Genomic DNA, 25172 nt, shown 5'->3' on the forward strand with positions numbered 1-25172 from the left:
CAATCTGCAAAAGACAACAAACTCTTAAAAAAAAACAGAAAGAAAGAATAAATAATATATAGAGCATGAGATAGTGACTTTTGGGGACAAGTGAAGTTATCCCCATTGGTTCAAGAGCTTGATGCTTGAGTAACAACTGTTCCTAAACCTGGTCCTATGAATCATGAGGTTCCTGTACCACCTTCCTGATGATGGATGCTGCTTTCCTGCGATAGTGCTTCATGTAGATGTGTTCAACATGGGGACTGCTTTACTCATGATGGACAGGGCCATATCCACTGTGTGGTCATGTTTATAAGCCTAAAGGTTTATTTTATAAAATGCTTTTCCCATACTGACATTTGCAGGTTTTTAAAATCCTATTTAGTACTTTTGTTCAGTGAACCAAAGATAGCCCATGTTGGAGAGTGTTGTTGTTAGTATCTGCATTTACTGAGTTGATTAATGGGAGGTGAAGAGTATTTCTGTTTTCTTGTGGATCCTTGTCAGTGGTATTTGGTATCACAGCGGAGGCAGTTTGGTTGAGTAACAGAATTGTAAATTTTTAGTACTTATCAGGTATACTCTTCAGTGAGCAAAGTGATGACAAGATTGTTTATTGTCATTCTTCAGTACATGTAAAGAAGAATGAAATGATTGTTACTCCAGATCCAATGTTGCTTAAAAAAAACACAATAAGCATATAGAACACAATATTTTAAAATGCGCACTTTTTGAACTTGGATTCCAGAAGTGCACGTCATCTGCATGCTGCAGCACAAGAACAGAGGTAGAGTAGTTTGCCATTCTGTAAACTACCTTCACAAAAACATAATACGAATTGGAGGCAAAGTATAATATTGCAACAAAAATATTGATAAATGGGTCAGATTATGGCATGTAAAGTCCACTTTTGTGTCCACCCTTTTTCCAGAAGTGGGCAATTATAAATTCACATTCTAGCAAGGATATCACCCTCCCCATTTCTTCAGTCTCTGCACTGTAAACACTTTAAACCACTCTTTATAACGTGTAAATTTTATAACTTTGTAAATACGTAATGGTAATTATGTATTTGTGCACATTTTATTCCAGATCTGTACTTTAACCTCCAAGTTTTTTAAATAATTTATTCTTACTGTTGAATGTTTTTGTTGCATGTCACACTAACAACCCACAGCAAATTCCTAATACGTTAATTGTATATTGTAACGACGTGCTACACACAGCGCTGAAATAATGACACGCTATTTCGAGACTAGTTTATTCTCGTAAGTCTAGTAAGTCGTTTCGAGACTAGTTTATTCAAACTTCGCAGCGCCCGCCCTCTCCGGGCGGAAATGACCAAAGGTGCATTCCCAAAGTCTCCCCCCGCGCGCTGGCTATTTGTGAGCCGGTTCGCCTGCGCAGAAAGTGGGTCACCCACAGAACCGGCGATACACCCCCCAATGTCCACAGTCTGGATCAGCCTCTGTTTGGGAGGTCTGCCTCTGCACCGCGGTGCCTGAACCTCAACCGGCTGCGCCAAGTCCACATGGGCTGGTTTGAGTCGGTCCACCGTGAAAACCTCCTCTTTCCCCCCCAATGTCCAGAACGTACGTGGACTCATTGTTGTTGATCACCTTGAACGGCCCCTCTTACGGCCGCTGTAGCGGTGCCCGGTGTCCGCCCCTTCGTACAAACACAAACTTACAGTTCTGCAGGTCTTTGGGTACATGGGTCGGGGTCCGTCCATGCTGTGAAGTCGGTACGGGGGCCAGGTTGCTGAGCCTCTCGCATAGTCTGTCCAGGACTGCTGCGGGTTCTTTCTCTTGCCCCCTTGGGGCTGGTATGAACTCTCCTGGGACGGCCAGGGGTGCGCCGTACACCAACTCGGCCGACGAGGCGTGCAGATCTTCTTTGGGCGCCGTGCGGATTCCGAGCAGGACCCAGGGAAGCTCATCCACCCAGTTAGGTCCTCGCAGGCGGGCCATGAGAGCCGACTTCAAGTGACGGTGGAAGCGTTCCACTAGTCCGTTCGACTGTGGGTGGTAGGCAGTTGTGTGGTGTAGCTGCGTTCCCAACAGGCTGGAGGTGAACTGGGCGCCCCCTGTCGGAGGTAATGTGGGCCGGTACCCCGAAGCATGCTACCCAGGTTGCGATCAGTGCTCAGGCGCAGGAATCGGCAGATGTGTCGGTGAGCGGGACCGCCTCTGGCCACTTCGTGAACCGATCTACTATAGTTAAGAGGTACTGCGCTCCTCGGGACACTGGTAGGGGGCCCACGATATCCACATGAATGTGGTCGAACCTCTGGTAGGTGGGTTCGAACTGCTGCGGCGGGGCTTTAGTGTGCCGCTGCACCTTGGCTGTTTGGCACTGCGCACACATTCTGGCCCATTCACTGACCTGCTTGCGAAGTCCGTGCCACGCGAACTTGCTGGAGACCAGCCGGACGGTTGTCCTGATAGATGGGTGCACCAAACCGTGTATGGAATCGAAAACTCGCCACCTCCAGGCTGCCGGGACGATGGGGCGAGGTTGGCCGTAAGCCACGTCGCACAGGAGGGTCCTCTCACCTGGGCCTACAAGAAAGTCCTGCAGCTGCAAACCCAAGACTGCGGTCCTGTAGCTGGGCATCTCGTCGTCTGCCTGCTGCGCCTCCACCAGTGCTGCAAAGTCCACCCCCAGAGACAGGGCCTGGACAGCTGGTCTGGAGAGTGTGTCCGCCACGACGTTGTCCTTTCCCGAGACATGCTGGATGTCCGTTGTGTACTCGGAGATGTAGGACAGATGTCGCTGCTGGCGAGCCGACCAGGGATCGGACACCTTCGTGAACACGAAGGTCAACGGTTTGTGGTCCGTGAACGTGGCGAATGGCCTGCCTTCCAAGAAGTACCTGAAATGCCGGATTGCCAGATACAGTGCCAACAGCTCCCGGTCGAAAGCACTGTACTCGAGTTCGGGTGGTCGTAGGTGTTTGCTGAAGAACGTCAAGGGTTGCCAGCGCCCCTTGATGAGCTGCTCCAGCACACCACCGACTGCTGTGTCGGATGCATCCAACGTGAGGGCGGACGGAACGTCCATTCTGGGGTGCACCAGCATCGCGGCATCTGCCAAGGCTTCCTTGGCTTTAACGAAAGTGGCCGCGGCCTCCTCGTCCCAAGCAATGTCCTTGCCTTTACCTGACATCAAGGTGTACAAAGGGCGCATGATACGGGCTGCTGAGGGGAGGAAACGGTGGTAGAAGTTCACCATACTAACGAACTCCTGCAAGCCTTTGACCGTGTTGGGCCGGGCAAAGTGGTGGATCGTGTCTACCTTGGTGGGCAGAGGTGTTGCCCCGTCTTTGGTAATCCTGTGGCCCAGGAAGTCGATGGTATCAAGACCTAACTGGCATTTGGCCGGGTTGATTGTGAGGCTGAAATCACTCAGGCGGGAGCAGAGCTGGTGGAGGTGGGACAGATGCTCCTGGCGACTACTGCTGGCTGTGAGGATGTCGTCCAAATAGATGAACGCACAGTCCAGGTCGCGTCTCACCGCATCCATTAGCAACAGGCCGAACGGGGTGATGAGTGCTGTTTTGGGGATGTCTTCAGGGTGCACCAGGATTTGATGGTGTCCCCGGACGAGGTCTACTTTGGAAAAGATTCTTGCCCCGTGCAGGTTTGCTGCAAAGTCCTGTATGTGCAGCATGGGGTAGCGGTCTGGAGTGGTAGCCTCGTTCAGTCTGCGGTAGTCGCCGCATGGTCTCCAACCCCCGGCTGCTTTGGGCACCATGTACAGGGGGGAGGCCCATGGGCTGTCGGACCTCCGTATGATCCCCAATTCCTCCATCCTCTTGAACTCCTCTTTTGCCAGGCGGAGCTTTTCCGGGGGGAGCCTTCATGCGCGGGTGTGGAGGGGTGGTCCCTGGGTCGGGATGTGGTGCTGAACCCCATGTCTGGGCATGGCTGCTGTGAACTGCGGTGCCAGAATCGATGGAAAGTCCGCCAGGATTCTGGTGAATTCGTTGTCCAACAGCGTGATGGAGTCCAGGTGTGGGGCCGGCAACTTGGCTTCACCCAGGGAGAACGTCTGGAAAGACTCGGCACATACCAGTCTTTTCCCTTGCAAGTCGACCAGCAGGCTGTGAGCTCGCAAGAAGTCCGCCCCCAGGAGTGGTTGGGCCACCGCGGCCAGTGTGAAGTCCCACGTGAACTGGCTGGCGCCGAACTGTAGCTGCACTGTGCGGGTGCTGTAGATCCGTATTGTGCTGCCGTTTGCGGCCCTCAGGGTGGGTCCTGGCTTCCTTTTGCGGGTGTTGTACCCCGTCGGGGGCAAGACGCTGATCTCCGCTCCGGTGTCGACCAAGAAGCGGCGTCCCAACTGTTTGTCCCAGACGTACAAGAGGCTGTCCTGGTGGCCAGCAACCATAGTCATTAGCGGCAGCTGGCCCTTGCAGGGCGGGCGACAACGGCGGGCTTCTGTGCCCCACCGCTGGTGGTAGAAACACCACTGTTCACTGGCCTCCTCACTCCTGCCTCTGTGTTGTGTGCGCCCCCCTGCCGGGCCTGGTCAGGTAATCTGACCGACGGACGCCACGCTCTCCCTCTTGGCTTTCCACAGCACGTCTGCCCCAGGCCGACACCTTCCGGGGGTCGCTGAAATCTGTGTCGGCCAGCAGCAGACGTATGTCCTCAGGCAGCTGCTCTAGGAACGCTTGCTCAAACATGAGGCAGGGCTTGTGTCCGTCAGTCAGGGCCAGAATCTCATTCATCAATGCTGACGGCAGTCTGTCTCCCAAACCGTCCAGGTGAAGCAGGCGGGCACCCCACTCACGCTGTGAGAGGCCAAAGGTCCCAATGAGCAGCGCTTTGAATGCTTCATATTTGCCTTCTTCCGGGAGCGACTGTATGAAATCCGCAACCTGGGCGGCCGTCTCCTGGTCAAGGGCGCTCACCACGTGATAGTAACACGTGGAATCAGAAGATATCTGCCGAATCTGGAACTGGGCTTCCGCTTGGCTAAACCACACGCGTGGTCGCAGCGTCCAGAAAGTCGGCAGTTTTAGCGAAACTGCGTGATCAGATGAAGAGTCGGTCATCTTTGGTCCAAATCCCGTTTGGACTGTCGGGGTCACCAATGTAGCGATGTGCCACACACAGAGCGAGAGACAACGACACGCAGTCGTTTCGAGACTAGTTCATTCAAAACTTCGCAGCGCCCGCCCTCTCCGGGTGGAAATAACGTCAGAGGTGCGTCACCAAAGTCTCCCCCCGCGCGCTGGCTACTTGTGAGCCGGTTCGCCCGTGCAGAAAGTGGGTCGCCGGAGTATGGCAAATAAAGTTGATCATTGATCTGTTTGAGGTTTTGCTGCATTTGAATTGTAAATAAATACAGAGCATGTATTAAAAAAAACTATTACTAATAATTCAAATGGTTTATTTTGAACATCTTCACATTTGTTAACATCTGCCAAATAGAGGTATAAAAACTTTATTTTAATCTATTGGAGAAATCGCTTGTGGATGCTTTAATATGAATTTCAGTTTATTGTTTATTCTATTGTTTAGGTTAACATTCATTTACCTTGCTATATATCTGCCCACCATCATCTCCCTCATCTTTAATAAGAAGCAACTACTGTAAGCACCCTTAGATCATTATTTAACCCACAAAGATTCAAGGAGAAATAAAGTCAAAGCTCCATTGCTGTGCACCCAATATGCTGGTGAAAATTACAAGTCCTCTCCCATATGTAGCTGTTTAATTTAGATGCTGTGCCAGGTTAAACTCAGTACCACTTTATTAGGTACACCTGTATTCCTGCTTGTCAATACAAATACTTATATAAAATCAGTCAATCATGTGGCAGCAACTCAATGCATAAAAACATGCAGACATGGTCAAGAGGTTCAGTTGTTCAAATCAAACATCAGAATAAGGAAGAAATGTGATCTAAGTGACTTTGACCGTGGTATGATTGTTGGTACCACGGGGGTGATTACAGCATCTCAGAAACTGCTGGTGTCCTGGGATTTTTGCACACAACAGTTTCTAGAGTTTACAGAGAATGGTGTGAAAAACATCTAGTGAGTGGCAGTTCTGTGGGTGAAAATGCCTTGTAAATGAGAGAGGTCAGAGGAGAATGGCCAGGCTGGTTCAAGCTGACAAGGAAGGCAGTAGTAACTTAAATAACTACAAATTACAACATTGGTGTGAAGAAAAGCATTTCTGAATGCACAGGTTGAACCTTGAAGTGGATGGGCTACAACAGAAAACCACACTTGGTTCTTCTCCTGTACCTAATAAAGTAGTCACTGAACGTAGATAAAGGCATGCCAAGCAGTTAATCGATAGACTGACGGTTTGAGGCTTAAAATAAGGAATGCAGTTCTGAAACAAAACCACTTAGTTGCCATAAACTAAAATGAAAAATGTCCACTTTATTGCAATACAACTCTTAACATTAATTTCACAATTCACTTTAATAGGAAAAACATCTGAAAATGTGCTTTCTAGGAATTTCAGTAGAAGTTGCTCTTCACTGTTTGGTGTAATAATTTCTACTGACCTGATTGTTTCAACCACTGTACTTTCAGAAAATATTAAACATCACAAATGTTAGTCATATTTTAGCATGGCTCAAAAAGGTATCAAATATGACAATACTTCTGTTCATTACAAGTAGCTCCCTTTCTGTAACAGTCAGTGAATAAAGGACTTAGAATTGTGTTCTATTTTGTTACTTATAGAAATCCTGAAGGCCATTACAGACTAAAACACTTTTAAGTGTTGTCATTTTTGTGATAGCTGTATTCAGTTACACAAAGTTCAATGTGAATGTCACTTCAACGATGACAAATTTAATAAAATCAACATCCAAATAGTGATGATGAGGAGAAACCTCCAAGAGGAAATGATTTAAACAGGCATGAAGAGAAAAATACAAAGTCCGCACATTTATTCCTCATACACATCAAGACAGTTAAAAAGCAGCCATTGGCACCAATTCATTTCGTTTGCTTTTGAAGTTCAGCTGGCCACTTTCAAGTTAATAAGTAACCAGAGTATTGTCAACCTCATCAAATATTACCATGCATCTTGTACAGATGCTACGGCCAAGCCCAAAGATCAGTTGTTGTATCACAAACATTGCAATAGGACTCTATCTACCAAACTAGAAGTAACCCTATTAAAAATCATCTTTAAAAATGGTACTTCAAATTTTCTTCCTTTACTTTGTTTAAAGATTAAAATAACAGTTTTACCCCAGAGCTTTGCAAATAGAAAGGGTCAATCCTAATGCATCTGGAAACCTGAAACTTGAATTCACAATAGAAATCTCTGTTGCAAACTTTATAGATTCAATTTCATAATTAATTCCACATATTTCAAGTACCAAACATTATTTTGTTGTTTCTTAAAAAGGTACACACCCTTACCCAGGGAAAAGAAAATCAGAAAAATGGAGCTACATTCCCCCTTATCCTCCCAAATGCAGAACAATTTTCCCTTAGATTTTAATTCAGAATTCAAATGGGGAATCTACATAAATTCTTTCCCCCGGTATAGGTTTCACTAGGCATAGATCTAAAATGCAGCATGAGTAGGACAATCAACAAAATGTTCTCTCTAAAACATTAGACAAAGTCACAAACATAAATGAAACTCAAGTGTTTTTTTCCACAGCAGCAATTCTTAGTTTCCAATAATAGCTTTTTATCTGAATAACTGTGATGATTCACATTCAGTCTCAATATCAGGGCTCTTCCCTCCACTGTGCTTACTAGCAGAAAAGTCTTTGTGAAGTGCAAGGAGGTTCCTTGTCTATCAGACAGTCGAAATCCACTCAGCGCTACATCTTTGGGTACATGGAATTGTCGGTTTCTTACGACTGGCTGTACGTTGAATTCTGACTACCATTAGGGCCCTGTTCTCCCTCACTGTATGGGAAGGGTAAAGAATATGAATTAAAACAGTGAAAATAGAACATTTTCTCCTTCATTTTTAACAAAAAAATCAAAATCAGGTTTATTATCACTGACGTATATCATGAAATTTGTCGTTTTGCACAGCAGTACATAAAATATTTATTTATTTAGAGATACAGCATGGAACAGGCCATTCTGGCTGATCAAGCCACACCGCCCACCAACCCATCTATTTAACACTACTCTAATCAGAGGACAGATTATAATGACCAATTAACTTACTAATCGGTACATGTTTGGATTGTGGGAGGAAACTGGAGCACCCAGGGAAACCAATTCTACCACGAGGGGAACATACAAGTTCTTACTGGCGCAGTAGGAATTGAACTCCGAACTCCAATGCCCCGAGCTAGAATAGCGTCGTGCTAATTGCTACGCTACCATGGCACCCCCACCTGTGAGTAACAGACTCCATCGTTCACAAATCTGAAGATGGTTAGGCCTCCGACAATATCTTACAGAACGCCTGCAGAGAAATCTGGGACTGTGACACTTAACCTTCCAACAAACATGGTCACCCCTCTTTTGTAATAATTATGATTCCCTACAATGTACTCTGCACATTGCATCCCACCAACTCTGAATTTGCCAGTCACACTGCTGCTATGTTGTAGCCATCCATCAGCAGCTGTGATTAGAAACTCACCTTCTGCAATATTGCCAGCATGTGCATCTACTGGGGCTCCACTCTAATATTCAAATTCCATTTTTTTTAATGGTAGCCCAGAACTAACAGGAGTGGAGGACCTTCACTGCTGCCCTACATGCCACTAGGCAATTTTTTTAATGCCTTAACATTTGACACCCTCCACACACACACCACCCCCCGCCCCAAGTTTCACTGATCTTTCTATAGAGAGTTCAAATTTAAAAATTCCATTTTCTATACAGTTTTAAATGCCCATTATTACACACCGGCTCCGTGATGCATCATTCAATGAAATACCTGTTTGGAGGTGGTTTAGGTTTTGGCATCTTGTTAAGGATTCCAGCCATTTCTTTTCGGTCATCAAAATTCTTCCATAGATCATACAGCTTCAGAATGACTCGGATTATTTCAAGAATCTACCCAAAGAATCCAGAATATTAAAACTTAAGTTTAAAGAAAACCCAAATACATGTTCATAAGAAAGCGTCATTCATTATCAAGGACCCCAACCATCCAGGCCAAGCTCTGTTCTCACTGCTGTCATCAGGAAGGACATACACTAGCCTTAGGTCCAACACCACAGTTATAACCCCTCAACCATCAGGCTCCTGAACCAGCATGATGACTTCACTCACTTCAAAACTGAACTGATTCCACCATCTATGAACTCCCTTTCAAGGACTCAACTTACGTTCTCAATATTATTTATTTTTTTTGTAATTGCACATTGGATGTTTGGCTGGCTTTATCATTAGTTTTTCCCTTCTGTTCTATCGCGTTTCTTTGTATCTGCTGTGAATGCCCGCAAGAAAATGAATCTCAGGGCAGAATATGGTGACATAAATGTACTTTGGTAATAAACCAATTTTGAACTTTCCTCATGTATTATAAATAGATATTTACTAAGCATCTTTCAGAACCCTATAGATTCGAGCCTTTCCCCAACTACCCCGGTTGTTAACTGGTCAACAATTCCCCTTTTGCCTTTTCTTTCTAACCACTCCGCCGATCTTCAGGAACCAATCCAGAATGTGCAACATTCAAAAAAGAACAGCAGAAACATTTATTTGTTCCTTATCACCTCATTCAAAACTCCAAGATGTAGATGATAAGGTCCTTGATTTGCTGGTTTTCAAATTAACTAACATACCTAGTTGTCTTTATTTATTATTCCTTGGCAAACAAAATGGTGCCAACAATGTAGGGCCATGTTTTGCAGGTAACTAACAAAACTACTAGCTACCTTGATTTGGCATGGTATCTAAAACGTTGACAAACTTCAATCACAAATAAGAGAAAATCTGTAGATACTAGAAATCCAAGCAACACACACATAGTGCTGGAGGAACTCAGCAGGTCAGGCAGCATCAACGGAGAAGAGTACATACTTTGGAAATGCTGGAGGGTATTTTCCTGAAGGGTCTCGGCCTGAAACGGCAACTGTATTCTTTTCCATAGATGCTGCATGACCTGCTGAATTCCTCCAGCATTGTGTGCGTGTTGCTTCTATAGATGTGTGATGGAAAGGATGTTGACTGGTTGCATCACAGCCTGGTTTGGAAACACCAATACCCTTGAACGGAAAATGCTACAGAAAGTAGTTGATACTGCCCAGTCCAGCATGGTCAGAGACCCCCACCACCCAAGGCATGTTCTCTTCTCACTGCCGACATCAAGAAGGAGCCTTAGGGCCCACAACACTAGGTTCAGGAACAGTTATTACCCCTCATCCATCACGATATTGAACCAGAGGAGATAACTTCATTCAACTCCACTCACTTCATCACTGAACTGTTCCCACAACCTACAGACTCAATTTCAAGGACTCTTTATCTCACGTTCTTGATATTTATTTGTTTATTTATTATTATTACTTATTTCTATTTCTTTTTTTCTTTCTTTATGCATTTGCAGTTTGTTGTCTTTTGCACATGGATTGTTTGTCCATCCTGTTGGGTGGAGTCATTCATTGATTCTATTGTGTTTCTTGTATTTGCTGTGAATTCCCACAAAAGAATGAATCCCAGGGTTGTAAGATGGTGATTGATACACACACACACAACACACATACTTTGATCATAAATTTACTTTGAACTTTATTCTACTAAATATACTTTTTGTGGATCATGATCACTGCAGTCACAGTCTGAAGTTCCCCTATGGGAGCTGTCCTTTTGAACCATCTGTACAACCAGTCACCTTTCTGGTATCTGAAGGAGGATTCAATGAACTGGACCCTCGACAGTACAGTTTCTGGAGTGGACTTGAGGCCGGACTGAACAGCGGGGCCCAGGCCCAAACCCAAGAGTACAAAAGAAACCAATGCTTAGCCGATTCAAGCACCAAGCCAGATGAAAAGATTAAGGTGTGGATGCCTAAGGCAGAGGACGAACCGGTATTCACCTCACTACTCTGTGTCTTACTCTCCTCAGCACCGAATTGACTCTGCAGCTATGGCCAGCAGTCGTTGGGCTACGTGCCCAGCTGTAGTCGCCTCAGAGCTGCACTGCCTCCATGGCTGTGGATTCACTTTTGGGGACTCTGCAGCTCATGTTCTGTGGATTATTTGTTTACCTTTCTTCACAGTTCGCACGGTTTGTTGTTTTTTCGCACATTGGCTGTTTGACAGTTTTTGTTGTGTGGGGTTTTTCGTGGACTCTACTGAGTTTCTTTGCTGCAAGAAGACAAATCTCAAAGTTGTATGTGGCATACATACTTTGATAACAAATATACTTCAAGTTTTGAACATTTTAACAATTATTTTTAAAAAATTTCACTTGCACTGAGCCCGATTCTCAAATATTTATGAGGACTTTTATCTTCCTTCATAAAGACAGACTTGACGTATTTGTTTTAATTCCTCCAGCTTGTCATTTCCCTCCCATAACCCATTCTTCTGTCGATCTGTGAGGGATCAATATTTGCTCTCAGAAATCTCTATATTTCTAAATGTATCTCTAAAAAGCTTTTAGCCTACTATTATTTCATGCCAGTTTTGTTGTCGCCCACTTTTTCACCCTTTCTTACTTTGTTGGTCATTCTTCCACGAAGAATTTGTGCATGCTCACAATCCGCTGACCTCAAACTCAAAAGTTCAAAGTGAATTCAAAATCAAAGTGCATCTATGTTACCTGATGAATCATTTTTTTGCAGGCATTTACAGGAAAATAAAATACAATAGAATTTATGAAAAGGTATACAGTAGATAAACAACCAATCTGCAAAAGCCGATAAATCGTGTAATGAAGAAATAAATAATACTGATAACGTGAGTTGCAAGGTCTTGAAAGTGAGTCTGTTGGCTGTAAAACTGATTCAGAGTTGGAGTAAAGTTTATTCATGCCATTTCAGAGCTGATGGTTATGGGTAATAACTGTTCCTGAAATTGCTGAACTAAGAACATAGAACAGTAGAGCACAGAAACAGGACCTTCAGCACACAATGCTGTGCTGAAACAATTAAATCAGCAACCACATTGCTAACTAATCTCTTCTGCCGACACAATGTCCACATCATCCTATTTTCCTAACATTCATGGATCTAGTCAATCATCTCTTAAAAATCCTTAATATATCTGCCTTGACCACCATCCCAGGCACTCTCTGTAAAATCAAAACTTGCTCTCACAACTCCCTTGAAATTATCCCACTCACTCACCTTATATCTATGCCATTTGGTATTAGATATTTCTACCCCTTAGAAAAAGATATAGTCTTGTCCACTCTGTCTCACAAAATCTTATAAACCATTATGCTCTCACTGATCTTCCCTCAGCATCTGCTGCTCCAAAGAAAACAAACCAAGGCTTAGCAGTTCTCTGCGCACCCCCTGCCCCCCGACCCCATCCAAGAAATGTTTTAGATGCCTTTTAGAAACATGGAAAAACCTACAGGCCCTTCAGCCCACAATGCTGTGCCGAACATGTACTGTACTTACTTTAGAAATTACCTCAGTTACCCATAGCCCTCTATTTTTCTAAGCTCCACGTACCTATCCAGGAGTCTCTTCAAAGACCCTATCGTATCCACCTCCACCATCCTTGCTGGCAGCCCATTCCATGCTCTCACCACTCTCTCTGTAAAAAAACTTATCCCTGACATCTCCTCTATACCTAATTGTGCCTTCTGTGTTAGTCATTTCAGCCCTGGGAAAAAGCCTCTGACTATCCACATGATCAATGCCTCTCATCATCTCATACACCTCTATCAGGTCACCTCTCATCCTGCGCTGCTCCAAGAAGAAAAGGCCGAGTTCACTCAAACTATTCTCAGAAGGCATGCTCCCAAATCCAGGCAACATCCTTGTAAATCTCCTCTGCACCCTTTCTATGGCTTCCACATCCTTCCTGTAGTGAGGCGACCAGAACTGAGCACAGTACTCCAAGTGGGGTCTGACTAGGGTCCTATATAGCTGTAACATTACCACTCAGCTCTTAAACTCAATCCCACGGTTGATGAAGGCCAATGCACCATATGCCTTCTTAACTACAGAGTCAACAACCTGCACAGCAGCTTTGAGTGTCCTATGGACTGGGAACCCAAGATCTCTCTGATCCTCCACACTGCCAAGAGTCTTACCATTAATACTATATTCTGCCATCATATTTGACCTACCAAAATGAACCACCTCACACTTATCTGGGTTGAACTCCATTTGCCACTTCTCAGCCCAGTTTTGCATCCTATCAATGTCCCGCTGCAACCTCTGACAGCCCTCCTCATTATCCACTACACCCCCAACTTTTGTGTCATCAGCAAACTTACTAACCCATCCCTCCACTTCCTCATCCAGGTCATTTATAAAAATCACAAAGAGTAGGGGTCCCAGAACAGATCACTGAGGCACACCACTGGTGACCGATCTCCATGCAGAATATGACCTGCCTACAACCACCCCTTTGCCTTCTGTGAGCAAACCAGTTCTGGATCCAGAGAGCAAGGTCCCCTTGGATCCCATGCCTCCTTACTTTCTCAATAAGCCTTGCATGGGGTACCTTATCAAATGCCTTACTGAAATCCATATACACTACATGCACTGCTCTACCTTCATCAATGTGTTTAGTCACATCCTCAAAAGATTCAATCAGGCTCATAAGGCACGACCTGCCTTTGACAAAGCCATGCTGACTATTTCTAATCATATTATGCCTCTCCAAATGTTCACAAATCCTGCCTTTCAGAATCTTTTCCATCAACTAACAACCACTGAAGTAAGACTCACTGGTCTATAATTTCCTGGTCTATCTCTACTCCCTTTCTCGAATAAGGGAACAACATCTGCAACCCTCCAATCCTCCGGAACCTCTGACGTCCCCATTGATGATGCAAAAAATATTGCAGAGTCTCAGCAATCTCCTCTCTTGCCTCCCACAGTAGCCTGGGGTACATCTCATCCAGTCCCTGAGACTTACACAACTTGACGCTTTCCAAAAGCTTCAGCACATCCTCTTTCTTAATGTCTATATGCTCAAGCATTTCACTCTGCTGTAAGTCATCCCTACAACTGCCAAGGTCCTTTTCCAAAGTGAATACTAAAGCAAAGTATTCATTAAGCATCTCTGCTATTTCCTCTGGTTGCATACACACTTTTCCACTGTCATATTTGATTGGTTCCATTCTCTCACATCTTATTCTCTTGTTCTTTACACACCTGTAGAGTGCCTTGCGGGTTTTCCTTAATCTTGCTCGCCAAGGCCTTCTCATGGCCCCTTCTGGCTCTCCTAATTTCATTCTTAAGCTCCTTCCTACTAGCCTTATAATCTTCTAGATCTCTATCATTACCTAGTTTTTGAACCTTTTGAAAGCTCTTCTTTTCTTCTTGACCAGATTTACAACAGCTTTTGTACACCACTGCTCTTGCACCCTACCATCCTTTCCCTATCTCATTGGAAAATAATTATGCAGAATGCCACGCATATATCCCCTGAACATTTGCCACATTTCTGCTGTACATTTCCTTGAGAACATCTGTTTCCAATTTATGCATCCAAGTTCCTGCCTGATAGTCTTGTATTTCCCCTTACTCCAGCTAAACGCTTTCCTAACGTCTGTTCCTATCACTCTCCAATGCCATGGTAAAGGAGATAGAATTGTGATCATTACGTCCAAAATGCTCTCCCACTGAGAGATCTGACACCTGACCAGGTTCATTTCCAAATACCAGATCAAGTACAGCCTCTCCTCTTGTAGGCTTATCAACATATTGTGTCAGGAAATCTTCCTGAACACACACAACAAACTCCACCCCATCTAAACTCCTTGCTCTATGGAGATGCCAATCAATATTTGGGAAATTAAAATCTCCCATCACGACAGCCCTGTTATTATTACACCTTCCCAGAATCTGTCTCCTTATCTGCTCCCCCATGACCCTGTTATTATTGCGTGGTATATAAAAAACGCCCCTTCCTGTTATTGACCCCTTCCTGTTTCTAACCTCCACCCACAGAGACTGTAGACAATCTCTCCATGACCTCCTTTTTTGCAGCCCTGACTCTATCCCTGATCAGCAGTGGCACACCCCCCACCTCTTTTCCCTCCCTCCCTGTCCCTTCTGAAACACCTAAAGCCTGGCACTAAGTAGCCATTCCAGCCCCTGAGCCATCCAAGTCTCTCTAATGGCCACAACATCATCATAGCCCCAAGTACTGATCCACGCTCTAAGTTCATCCGCTGGGAATGGGGAATGGTCAAGGTTAAATAAACAGGTGTTTAAAAATGTCAACTGAGTCACATCCTTAATAGTTTACATATTGAATTCCACAGTTTAGGGGCACGGTTTATAACAGCTAACCTGCCAATTATCTTTTGAGGGAGATAGATTAAAAATTTAAATGTCATCTAGTCTTCCACTGTACTTTTATGCAATGCCATAATTAAATAACTCATGTAAATATTAAAAACTTGTCTTGCACGTATCACTACACTACTATTCAATACTTTTTTAGTTTCATATTTCTAAAATAATTTTGTAAGCCAGAAGGAATTTAAAAACTAATTCAAGTGATCAATTTGATTTGTAGGCAGACATCACCTTTTCCATATCCACTGAGAGTTCAGCAAACCACTGGCGGGCATCTTTCTGCTGGACTACGCATGCTACGTGTAAACAAGCTGTAACAAGAAATTAACAAGTTCAATTTACTATTTAATTATGTTTTACAAAATACTACTTTCTAAGAGGTTTCACTCTCCATAATAACAACATATACAACTATGCCAGCAGCATTGTTGAACACAGAATCCTCGTTACAAAAGTGAGCAAACTAAAAAAAGAGAATACGTGAGACCATAAACACAGGAGATTCTGCAGATGCTGGAGCAATACACACAAAATGCTGGATGAACCCAGCAGGTCAGGCAGCAGCTATGGAAATGATTGAACAGTTGACATTTCAAGCCCAGACCCTTCATCAGGACTTGAGACCATGTGTTCTCAGAAATAAGGGATACATCTACCACTCTGTATCTGAAGGCAGAATATAATCCACATATTGTAGTAATGGTGATCAAGTAAAATGTTAGGTTTAAATTTTCTATTTGATAAAAAAGGATCTAGTCAGCAGCCTGTTTTAGTATTTTCAAACGGATCGTCCAGTCGTTTAGCTAATAATTAAAGAGAATTAGTCGTTCAAAGTATCCAGCAGAAAGGTCACACCCGAATTATTTGAAGTTTAAAGGTCACATTTGTGTGGGCACTAGTCAATAATGCAGAGCTTGTGAGCAACACACTTGGCGGAACTCAGCATGACAGGCAATATCTACAGGGCGAATAAACAGCCAACATTTCTGACCAAGACCCTTCATCAAGACTGGAAAGGGAAAGAAGCCAGAATGGTAAGTTGTGGGGGGGGGGGGGGGAGGAGGAGTACAAACCGGCAGGTGATAGGTCAAACACCGGGTGAGGGGGAAGGTGACTGGGTGGGGGGGGGGGGGGGTGGAAGATGAAGTAAGGTGGGAAGAGGGAAAGGTAAGAGGGAGGATTCTGATAGCAGAGGACAGTAGACAATGGAAGAAAGGGGAAGGGGGAAAACCAGAGGGAGGTGAGAAGAGGAAGAAGGATTAGAGAGTAAATCAACACGTACAACACGCTGGAGGAACTCAGCAGGTCAGGCAGCATCCGTGGAAACGAGCAGTCAATGTTTGTGTTAGGATTAGAGGGTAACCAGGTGCGGAATATAAAAAGAAAGAAGGGAGGGAGATTTCCAGAAATGGAGAATTCAATGGAGTCATCAGGTTGGAGGCTATCCATCCTATCATTAAGGCTTCACAACCCAAGATAATTTAGCCAAGCTCAAGGCTTCTAGATTTAGCACAAACTTTATACTGAGGGTGGAGTATCCAGGGTGATAATTTCTTCGAAATTTGTTTTTCTTTTTCTCCTAATATTTGCCCTTTGCAATCTAAGCTACAGGACTGAACGTGTGATTTATAGCTTGGGTCTCAAACCTTCAGATTCAAGAGCTTAACGGTCAGAAATAGAGATGCAATCAGTCAGCCTCCGCCTTTAACAGATTATGTTTAGTTTAGCAGCATTACATAATAAACTGTGGAAATCAGCATTCAAACCCTAATCATTGACAGCTGTGCATTCACTCATCCTCAGTGAACAAAAGTTGTAGAAATCTATTAAACATCAAAAACACATTATTCTTCATCACTCTTCTGATAAAGCAAAATTATGTTGCTTATCTGTTTGAATACATTTCTGCATTAGCTAATCATAAGCCCATAAGACACAGGAGCAGAATTATGCCTTTCAGCCCATCGTCTGCTCTACCATAGCATCATGGCTGATTTATTATCTCTCTCAACCCCATTCTTCTGCCTTCTCCCTGTAACTTTTGACACCGTTACTAATCAAGAACCTACCAACCCCCACCTTAAATACAAAGACTTGGCCTCCACAGCCATCTGTGGCAATGAATTCCACAGATTCACCACCCTTTAGCTACAGAAATTCCTCCTCATCTCTGTTCCAAATGAATGCCCCTCTATTTTGAGGCTGTACCCTCTGGTCCTAGACTCCCCCAGTAAAGGAAACCTCCTCTCTATGTCCACTCCATTTAGCTTTTCAATATTTGATAGGTTTCAGTGAGATCCTCCCTCATTCTTCTAAACTCCAGTGAGTATAGGCCCAGAGCCATCAAACATTTCTCATATGTTAACCCTTTCATTCCTGTGAACCTCCTCTGGTCTCACTCCAAAGCCAGCACATTTTTTCTTAGATATGGGCCCAAAACTGCTCACAATATTCTGACCAGTACCTTATAAATTCTCAGCAGTACATCCTTGCTTTTATACTCTAATCCTCTTGAAATGAATGCTAACATTGCGCTTGCCTTCCTAACTATTGACTCAGCCTGCAAGTTAACCTTTAGGGAATCCTGCACGAGGACTCCCAAATCCCATTTTGAATTTTCCCACTGTTTAGAAAATGTTTAATGTACCTTAATTTGTTAACTCGCGTTAGAAACATTAACTCCAAAATGCTTATAAGAATGATGACTTCAATTTAATGAGTGATATTCAACAAACTTTATCTCAAGTCCACTAACTATGTACTCACCCAAGGCTATCATGAACGGGGGATACATGAGGCAAAGGTCTGTTCTGTAGGTGTCGTTCACTATCCTCCTGTGCAGATTAAGGGACGTAGTTTTAAAATTATATCTTTTCTTAACGAAAATAAACATATTTACAACAGATCTGTCTTGGAAGCTGAACAATGTTATTCTCAGTAAGCCTAAATGTAAAAGCTCAGTGATGTTAGAATTATTTTGACTCAGCCTATATACCAGTCGATTCTGGTTTTTCTAAATTTTTATTATTTTTATAAATTATAAAATGTTATTTTATAAATTTTTATACAGCGCAGAACAGACTCTTCCGGCACACCGAGCCATGCTGTACAGCAACCCACCAATTTAAAATAAGCCTAATCACAGGACAATTTACAATGACCAATTAGCCTACTAACCAGTATGTCTTTGTACTGTGGGAGGAAACCGGAGCACCCAGAGGAGACCAACCACGGTCACGGGGAGGAACATACAAACTCCTTACAGACAACGCCGGAACTGAACTCCGAACTCCGACCCTGAGCTGTAATAGCATCACTCTAACTCCTACGCTACCATGGCGCCTACTGCTGGAAATACAGCTATAAAATAAAGAGAGGCAAGTTTATTTATCTTTGGCTCATTTTGCTAGTGGTCTCACCTCGAGGACTGGCTCACATTATCTAGGCTGAAACTTCAGTGCAGTACTGAAGGAGAGGAAGTGCTGCATTGTTACAGATGCCATCTTTCAGACAGGGCTCTGTCTGTCTCTCTGTTCAGCTGGTCATAAAAGATCCTGCGGCACTTTTCCAAAGAAGAGCTGGCAGTTTTCCCACTGTCCTGCCGAACAGCCAATACCATCAAGTCAGATTAATTGGTCACTTATCTTGCCACTGTGTGCAAACTAGTTGCCACATTTCCACACTTCAAATGTAATTCAAAGGCTCTGAAGCTCTAGGGTACATTGAGGACGTGAAAGGTACTATAGAAATGCAAGTACTTTGCTCCCCCTGCTGATAGGTCTGCTCACAAACAACAGGTAAATTGCTAATGAGTGCTGTTTGTAAATACTTAATATAAAAACATGCCATGTACAACTTCCAAGAGAAGTGGTTTCAAAAATAGAACAGCTCTACTTTATTGGAGCTGTTAACGTATATCTCAGGGTGTATAATATACTGTCTGGGAATTAGTATATTATATTAATTGTAGGACTATTTTAATTTATCTGTTTAACATCAGGAAGTAATGACAACACAAATGCAAATCTTAGAACATAGAACATTACAGCACAGTACAGACCCTTCGGCCCACAATGCTGTACCAACCTTTTGAACTAACTCTTCCCTCGTTAAAATCCCTCCATTTTACTATCATCAATGTGCCTACGTAAGAGTTTTTTTAAAAGCCCCTAATGTATCTGCCTCTACCACATTCAACACACCCAATACACTGTGTTAAAAAAAACTTACCTCCGACATTCTCCCCCATACTTTCCTCCAATCACCTTAAAAGTATGCCCCCGTCATTTCCGCCCTGTCTATCCACTCAATCTATGAGTCTTATCCTCTATCAAGTAGCCTTTCATCATCCTTCGCTCCAAAGAGAAAAGCCTTAAATCGCTCAACCCGGTAAGACATGCTGTCTAATCCAGGCAACGTCCTGGTAAACCTTCAATCTGAAGAAACCATTTCTTTTTTGCAGAATGACATAACATGAAATTTTGCACATCAAACAAAATTAGTCAATAAATATCATAAAAACAAATTATCGAAATCTACAAACGCCACAGCATACAGAAAGATTGCTGATTTCTGGACAATCTTACCATGCTAATGGTAGTAACATGTCCTCTTGGCCCATATCTTGTACATACTGTAGTAGTGGTCTATATGGATGGTACACTATCAGACAGCAATCCTTCATAAAGAATGTAAAGTAGTATTAAATAGTTGACACAAATCTCTAAAACAGTTTCAATCAAACCCAAAGTCATATGGTATGGCATTGACTAAAATATCATTTTGCTTCAGGAATGTTGAAGCTGTATAAGATATTAGGTGGGGCCAAATTTGGAATATTGAGTGCTGTTCTAGTCACCCACCCACATGAAAGATATCAATAGGCAGAAATTTACAAGGATGTTGCCCGGACTTGAGGATCTGAGGTTTAGGGAATAAATTAGGACTTTATCCTTGGAGCATAGGAGAATTGGCCTCTGTTGGTCAGGGGTCACCATGGATGTTGCATCCTAACTGTCTAGATATGGCAGCCGGGGCAGCACAATATGGAGAGCAAGCTGTTGCCTATGTAGCAGGCTCCCCCTCTTCATGCATCTGATGAACCCAAAGGAATGGTAGAGACTGATACACTTTGGCACCAGCAGCATCACAGGAGCTGCCAGTCAGCATTGGACCCTACGCAGGGCTGCCTTAGGGCTTTTTCCTCGGGGTTTACTCCCGAGGTCTCCTCCATGAGCGGGTACAGCCACAAGGCAGTGGAGGTTTGAGATCAGAGTTTTCCTTCTCCTAGATGAGCTGCCAACCATGGCTGACGAGCCCCTTCTGTCCAAAAGCAAGGGCGAATGAGGGGAGATTTATTAGCAATACACAAAGTTTTGACGGGTATAGATAGGGTAAATACAAACAGGCTATTTTCACTGAGGTTGGGTGAGACTAGAATCAGAGGTCATGCGTTAGGATGAAAGGTGAAATATTTCAGGGAAAGGGGGGAACTTATTTACTCAGTGGAACGAGCTGCCAGTGGAAAGAGTGGATGTAGGTTTGGTTTCAACATTTAAGAGCAATTTGTATAGGTACATGGATGGGAAGGGTATGAAGAGCTGTAGTCCAGGTGCAGATCAGTGGGTCTAGGCAGAATAACAGTTTGGCATGGGCTAGGTGGCTAGATGGGCCAAAGGGCCTGTTTCTGTGCTAGTGGTCTATGACTCTATCCAGAATCTGAATTTAGCCTAAACGGAACTACTATGCCTATTGTTATAAGGATATACTGAATTATATCTGAGAAATTAATATTTACAGTGCCTTGAAAAAGTAATCAGCCACAACTATTTTCATACTTTGTTTCATTTTCTAAACTTAAAATATGCTGAATTAGAATTTTTCTGAGCTAATCTACAAAATATTGTGCATCATGTCAAATCAAAAGAAAATTCCAAAACCTGTCATCAATGTTCTAAAAATTAGAGGAATAGACAGAGTGGACAGCCAGCGCCTCTTCACCAGGGCACCACTGCTCAGTACAAGAGGACATGGCTTTAAGGTAAGGGGAGGGAAGTTCAAGGGGGATATTAGAGGAAGGTTTTTCACTCAGAGAGTGGTTGGTGCGTGGAATGCACTGCCTGAGTCAGTGGTGGAGGCAGATTCACTAGTGAAGTTTAAGAGACTACTAGACAGGTATATGGAGGAATTTAAGGTGGGGGGGTTATATGGGAGGCAGGGTATGAGGGTCGGCACAGCATTGTGGGCCAAAGGGCCTGTAATGTGCTGTACTATTCTTTGTTCTATAAAAATTAAAAGCCAAATTTGTGAGGCCGAAATAGTATTCATCCCTTTGTAATTTACTACGCTAACTTTCCTCAGGTGCAATACTGTATGTTACCATACCAACTCATCCAATTTGTTGGCATGAAAAAATTGGTGGATCACCTGAATAAATACCCCCTCTCTCTGTAAGGTTATATTTTCAACAGGTCAAACCAAAATGAAGACAAAAGAGAATTCAAGCCAAGATAGGGAAATGATAGCACAAACCTAAAGAAGGGTGCAAGACCATCTCAAAGGCAATGAATGTACATTGGAGTTCAGTGCAATCAATCATAAAAAAGTGGGAAAAATATGAAACAACAGCCACCCCCTCTAAACCTAGTCATAGGAGAAGAATGGCACTTCTACTGTGATGCCAACAGTTACTCTGAGTGAGCTGCAGAATTCAGTGGCTATATCCAGAGGTGAAGTTCAAGGCTCCACAAACTCTAGGGCCTTGTACAAAAAGGGTAGTTATGGAAGAATGACAAGGAAGAAGCATAACATTGCCTGTGAAGACTTTGCAAAGTGTCACTTTGAAGATATTGTAAAGATGTGTAAGATCTTGTGTTCAGATGAGTCAAAAATGGCCTCAACATCTGTGCATCAGCCAAGTAACACAAATCCCTGCTGTACAGTATGGTGGAGACAGCATCATGCTATGGGGACTGCAAACGTGGACAGAATTGATTGGAAGATAAACGCTGCTAAATATGTTGGATAAAAACCTGCTAACCTCTGCCAGAAAGTTTAAACTGAGGAGGAAGTTCATCTTTCAGCAGGACACAACCCAAAGCACATGGACAGAGCAATTTTAAATAAACAAAATATAATGTCCTTGAGTCATGACCTTAACTCAATCGTACATCTTTGGCCAGACCTCAAGATTGCTGTCCACCGCTGCTCCCCAACTAACCTTGCAAAGCTTGAGCAACTGTGCACGGGGGAATGGACAAATCTTGCTCCATCATATTGTGCAAAGCTAATAGATTTAACCAAAAAGACTACAGGCTGTAACAGCTGCAAGATATGGTTTGACTAAGTACTGAGCAAAGGGGGATAAATACTTTGGAACTACTGACATTTTAGATTTAGAATTTTTATGCTTTATAATTTTCTCTGTTTTTTGGGCATGAAAAAAGGAACATGTGATTCACAAATAAAAATTCTCAGTGAAATTGATCAAAATTCCTGATTGTAATACTCATTTATATGAACAAAGGGTTCGGGTCTACAGCAGTGTGGAGTCAGAGCACAAAATTACCCGATTTGAAAGTGATTGGCATGGAAAGTGTGCCCAAAATAGGGAGTTTCAACGGCCATCAGTTTTAGTTACAAATAAAAGCAAATGCAAACCACTTACCATTAATTCTAACAAATAGAATTCACATTCCAATATCTGTTTAAAAAAAACAAATTATGAAACATGCTTTAAGAATTGTGCTTAGAAATTCTATAAATAAATGTTTTTAAATGTCTTGATGTTAACAATCTGCCTGTACATGAAGCATTTGGAGAAAAGATATCAAGCTAGCATTTCCCTTTGGAAAATTTAAGAATAAGGTGCCAGAGGGAAATGTCCTAATTACATGAGGAGTTTTAATGATTGACTTAAAATGCAAATTCAAGATTCTTGTCCAGAGAAGTGGTTTTTGGAAGCAAAGGCAAAGGAGACAGGACTCAATGTTCTGCTCAGTAGAAATTTATCAGGCTGCTGGCATTAGAAGGAGCTGCAATCTTACCACTGAGTGATCACTTGCAGTAGAAAAGGGGGATGTTAAAGAAGAAAATGAAAATCAGGGATGATGTGTGGAGGATAGTGGCATGTGCTCTGGAAGGATATATGTAGAAAGGGATTTTGAATTCTGTGCCCTATGAGACATGGTGCAAACCACCTTTTGTTAAAGCAGAAACCACAATGGAACTGCCGGCAATGACTATTCTGAAATAGGATGAGTTCATGATACCCGCTGAATGTTTTCCCTGGATTTTTAGAAATGTACTATAAAGAAATGTCACAAATGTTTCAAATCAATTAAATAAAAAAAAACAAGGAATGCAGTTTTTTATCTTCTAAAATGACTACTTTTATAAGAAATCTATATTCTTAACATAAGCTTTGAAATAAAATGTTAAGATGGACAATATAATCTAAATGGAGTACTAAAAATAAAGGAAATTACTAAAATTTCTGGGGGTGATGAAACGTATAGAGAACTTGAATGTTGCACTAGCGTATCAGATAAGATTCAAGATTGTCCATTGTCATCATACACACGTGTAAAGGAGAATAAAATGATTGTTACTCCAGATTGAATGCAGCATAAAAAAATACAAGAAGCATAAAGAACACATTTAAAAAGTACAATAAATATAAATATATAAGATTAATTTATCTACATAGACTGATTGCATGTATTTAAAGTGACGTTATGTACAGGGGTATCTATCTGTACTTACAGTGACTGACAGGAAATGATAAAGTAATGGTGATGGGGACGGTGTGGTGGTGGGGGCGGTGTGGTGGGCTGGGTTAATCACCCTGATGGTTTGGTGGTCATGGTACGGATGATGCGTAGCCCCTTCCCTGCTGGGAGAGCAACAGAGAATTTATAATCTCCCGTGTGCTTCTTAACGATGTCCAATCTTGACTGAGTGGCATTTAACAACATCCTACAATATTTTTGACATTCTGAAAAACTCTCATACTGATCCACCACCTTAACAGTGAGCTAAAGGAAAATAACTGGTTTTATAAAATTACCTTTGTACAAACAAGCATCATGAAGGATGAACTATACTACATTAAATAAAGACAAAACTGCAATACTTACATGATTCATTCTGTAGGGAAACTCCTTAGGAAAGGCATAAGAAAACCTGGTTTTCACTATATCATGGAAAGGTAAAAAAAAAACAATGTTAAAAAAATTAAACCAAGTTCAACACACTATGCAGTTTGCTTGTTTTCTCTACTCATAAATGAAACTATACACTCAGTGGCCACTCGATTAGGTACAGGAGTGGAAGCCGGAGTGGTTTTCTACTGCTGTAGCCCATCCACTTCAAGGTTCGACATGCCGTGCGTTCAGATGTCTTGCTGAAACCATCCAGAGCCTTCATCAGATCACATGTGGAGTTTGATCTCCTAATCTGAGGAGGGACATTCTTGTCATGAGGGAGTGCAATAAAGCTTTAGAAAACTAACTCCTAAATTGGCAAGACTGACATACAAGAAGAGACTGTGTTGGTAAGATCTACACTCACTCACATACTAGTCAGAATGGATGAAAGGAGCTCTCTTGGCAGGGCCAAAAAGGCAGATTAAAGATCAATTTTATTTGGTACATGTACATTGAAACATACAGTGCACCAACATAACATGCCCACAATCTACTCCCCCTAACCCATACGTCTTTGGACTGTGCTGTTTTTTCTAAATAAAATTTATAAACAGATAAACAGATACTCAAGAAAGTCAACTA

At 42.8% G+C, this 25172-nt stretch overlaps 1 protein-coding gene and 1 long non-coding RNA gene across 2 annotated transcripts in view; one reads left to right on the top strand and one right to left on the bottom strand.

Annotated features, from left to right (window-relative positions):
* Nucleotides 1-6366: 6366 nt before the first annotated feature.
* The window catches only part of ccnc (cyclin C), a 36582-nt gene continuing 17776 nt past the window's right edge, over nt 6367-25172 (bottom strand). The window contains exons 6-12 of the mRNA XM_073055750.1: nt 24522-24577; nt 23051-23086; nt 19971-20062; nt 18151-18218; nt 15616-15695; nt 8881-8999; nt 6367-7886 (exon numbers count right to left, since the gene is read on the bottom strand). Of these exons, the coding sequence (XP_072911851.1) occupies nt 7832-7886; nt 8881-8999; nt 15616-15695; nt 18151-18218; nt 19971-20062; nt 23051-23086; nt 24522-24577 (506 nt within the window). The 3' untranslated portion in view covers nt 6367-7831. The remainder of the gene's footprint in view (nt 7887-8880; nt 9000-15615; nt 15696-18150; nt 18219-19970; nt 20063-23050; nt 23087-24521; nt 24578-25172) is intronic.
* On the top strand, nt 16318-18774 carry LOC140733004 (uncharacterized). Its single transcript, XR_012100202.1, has 2 exons — nt 16318-16418; nt 18455-18774. It is a non-coding gene; the product is annotated as an uncharacterized lncRNA (long non-coding RNA).

The sequence above is a fragment of the Hemitrygon akajei genome, chromosome 9, assembly GCF_048418815.1.
Source record: "Hemitrygon akajei chromosome 9, sHemAka1.3, whole genome shotgun sequence".
Taxonomy (NCBI): domain Eukaryota; kingdom Metazoa; phylum Chordata; class Chondrichthyes; order Myliobatiformes; family Dasyatidae; genus Hemitrygon; species Hemitrygon akajei.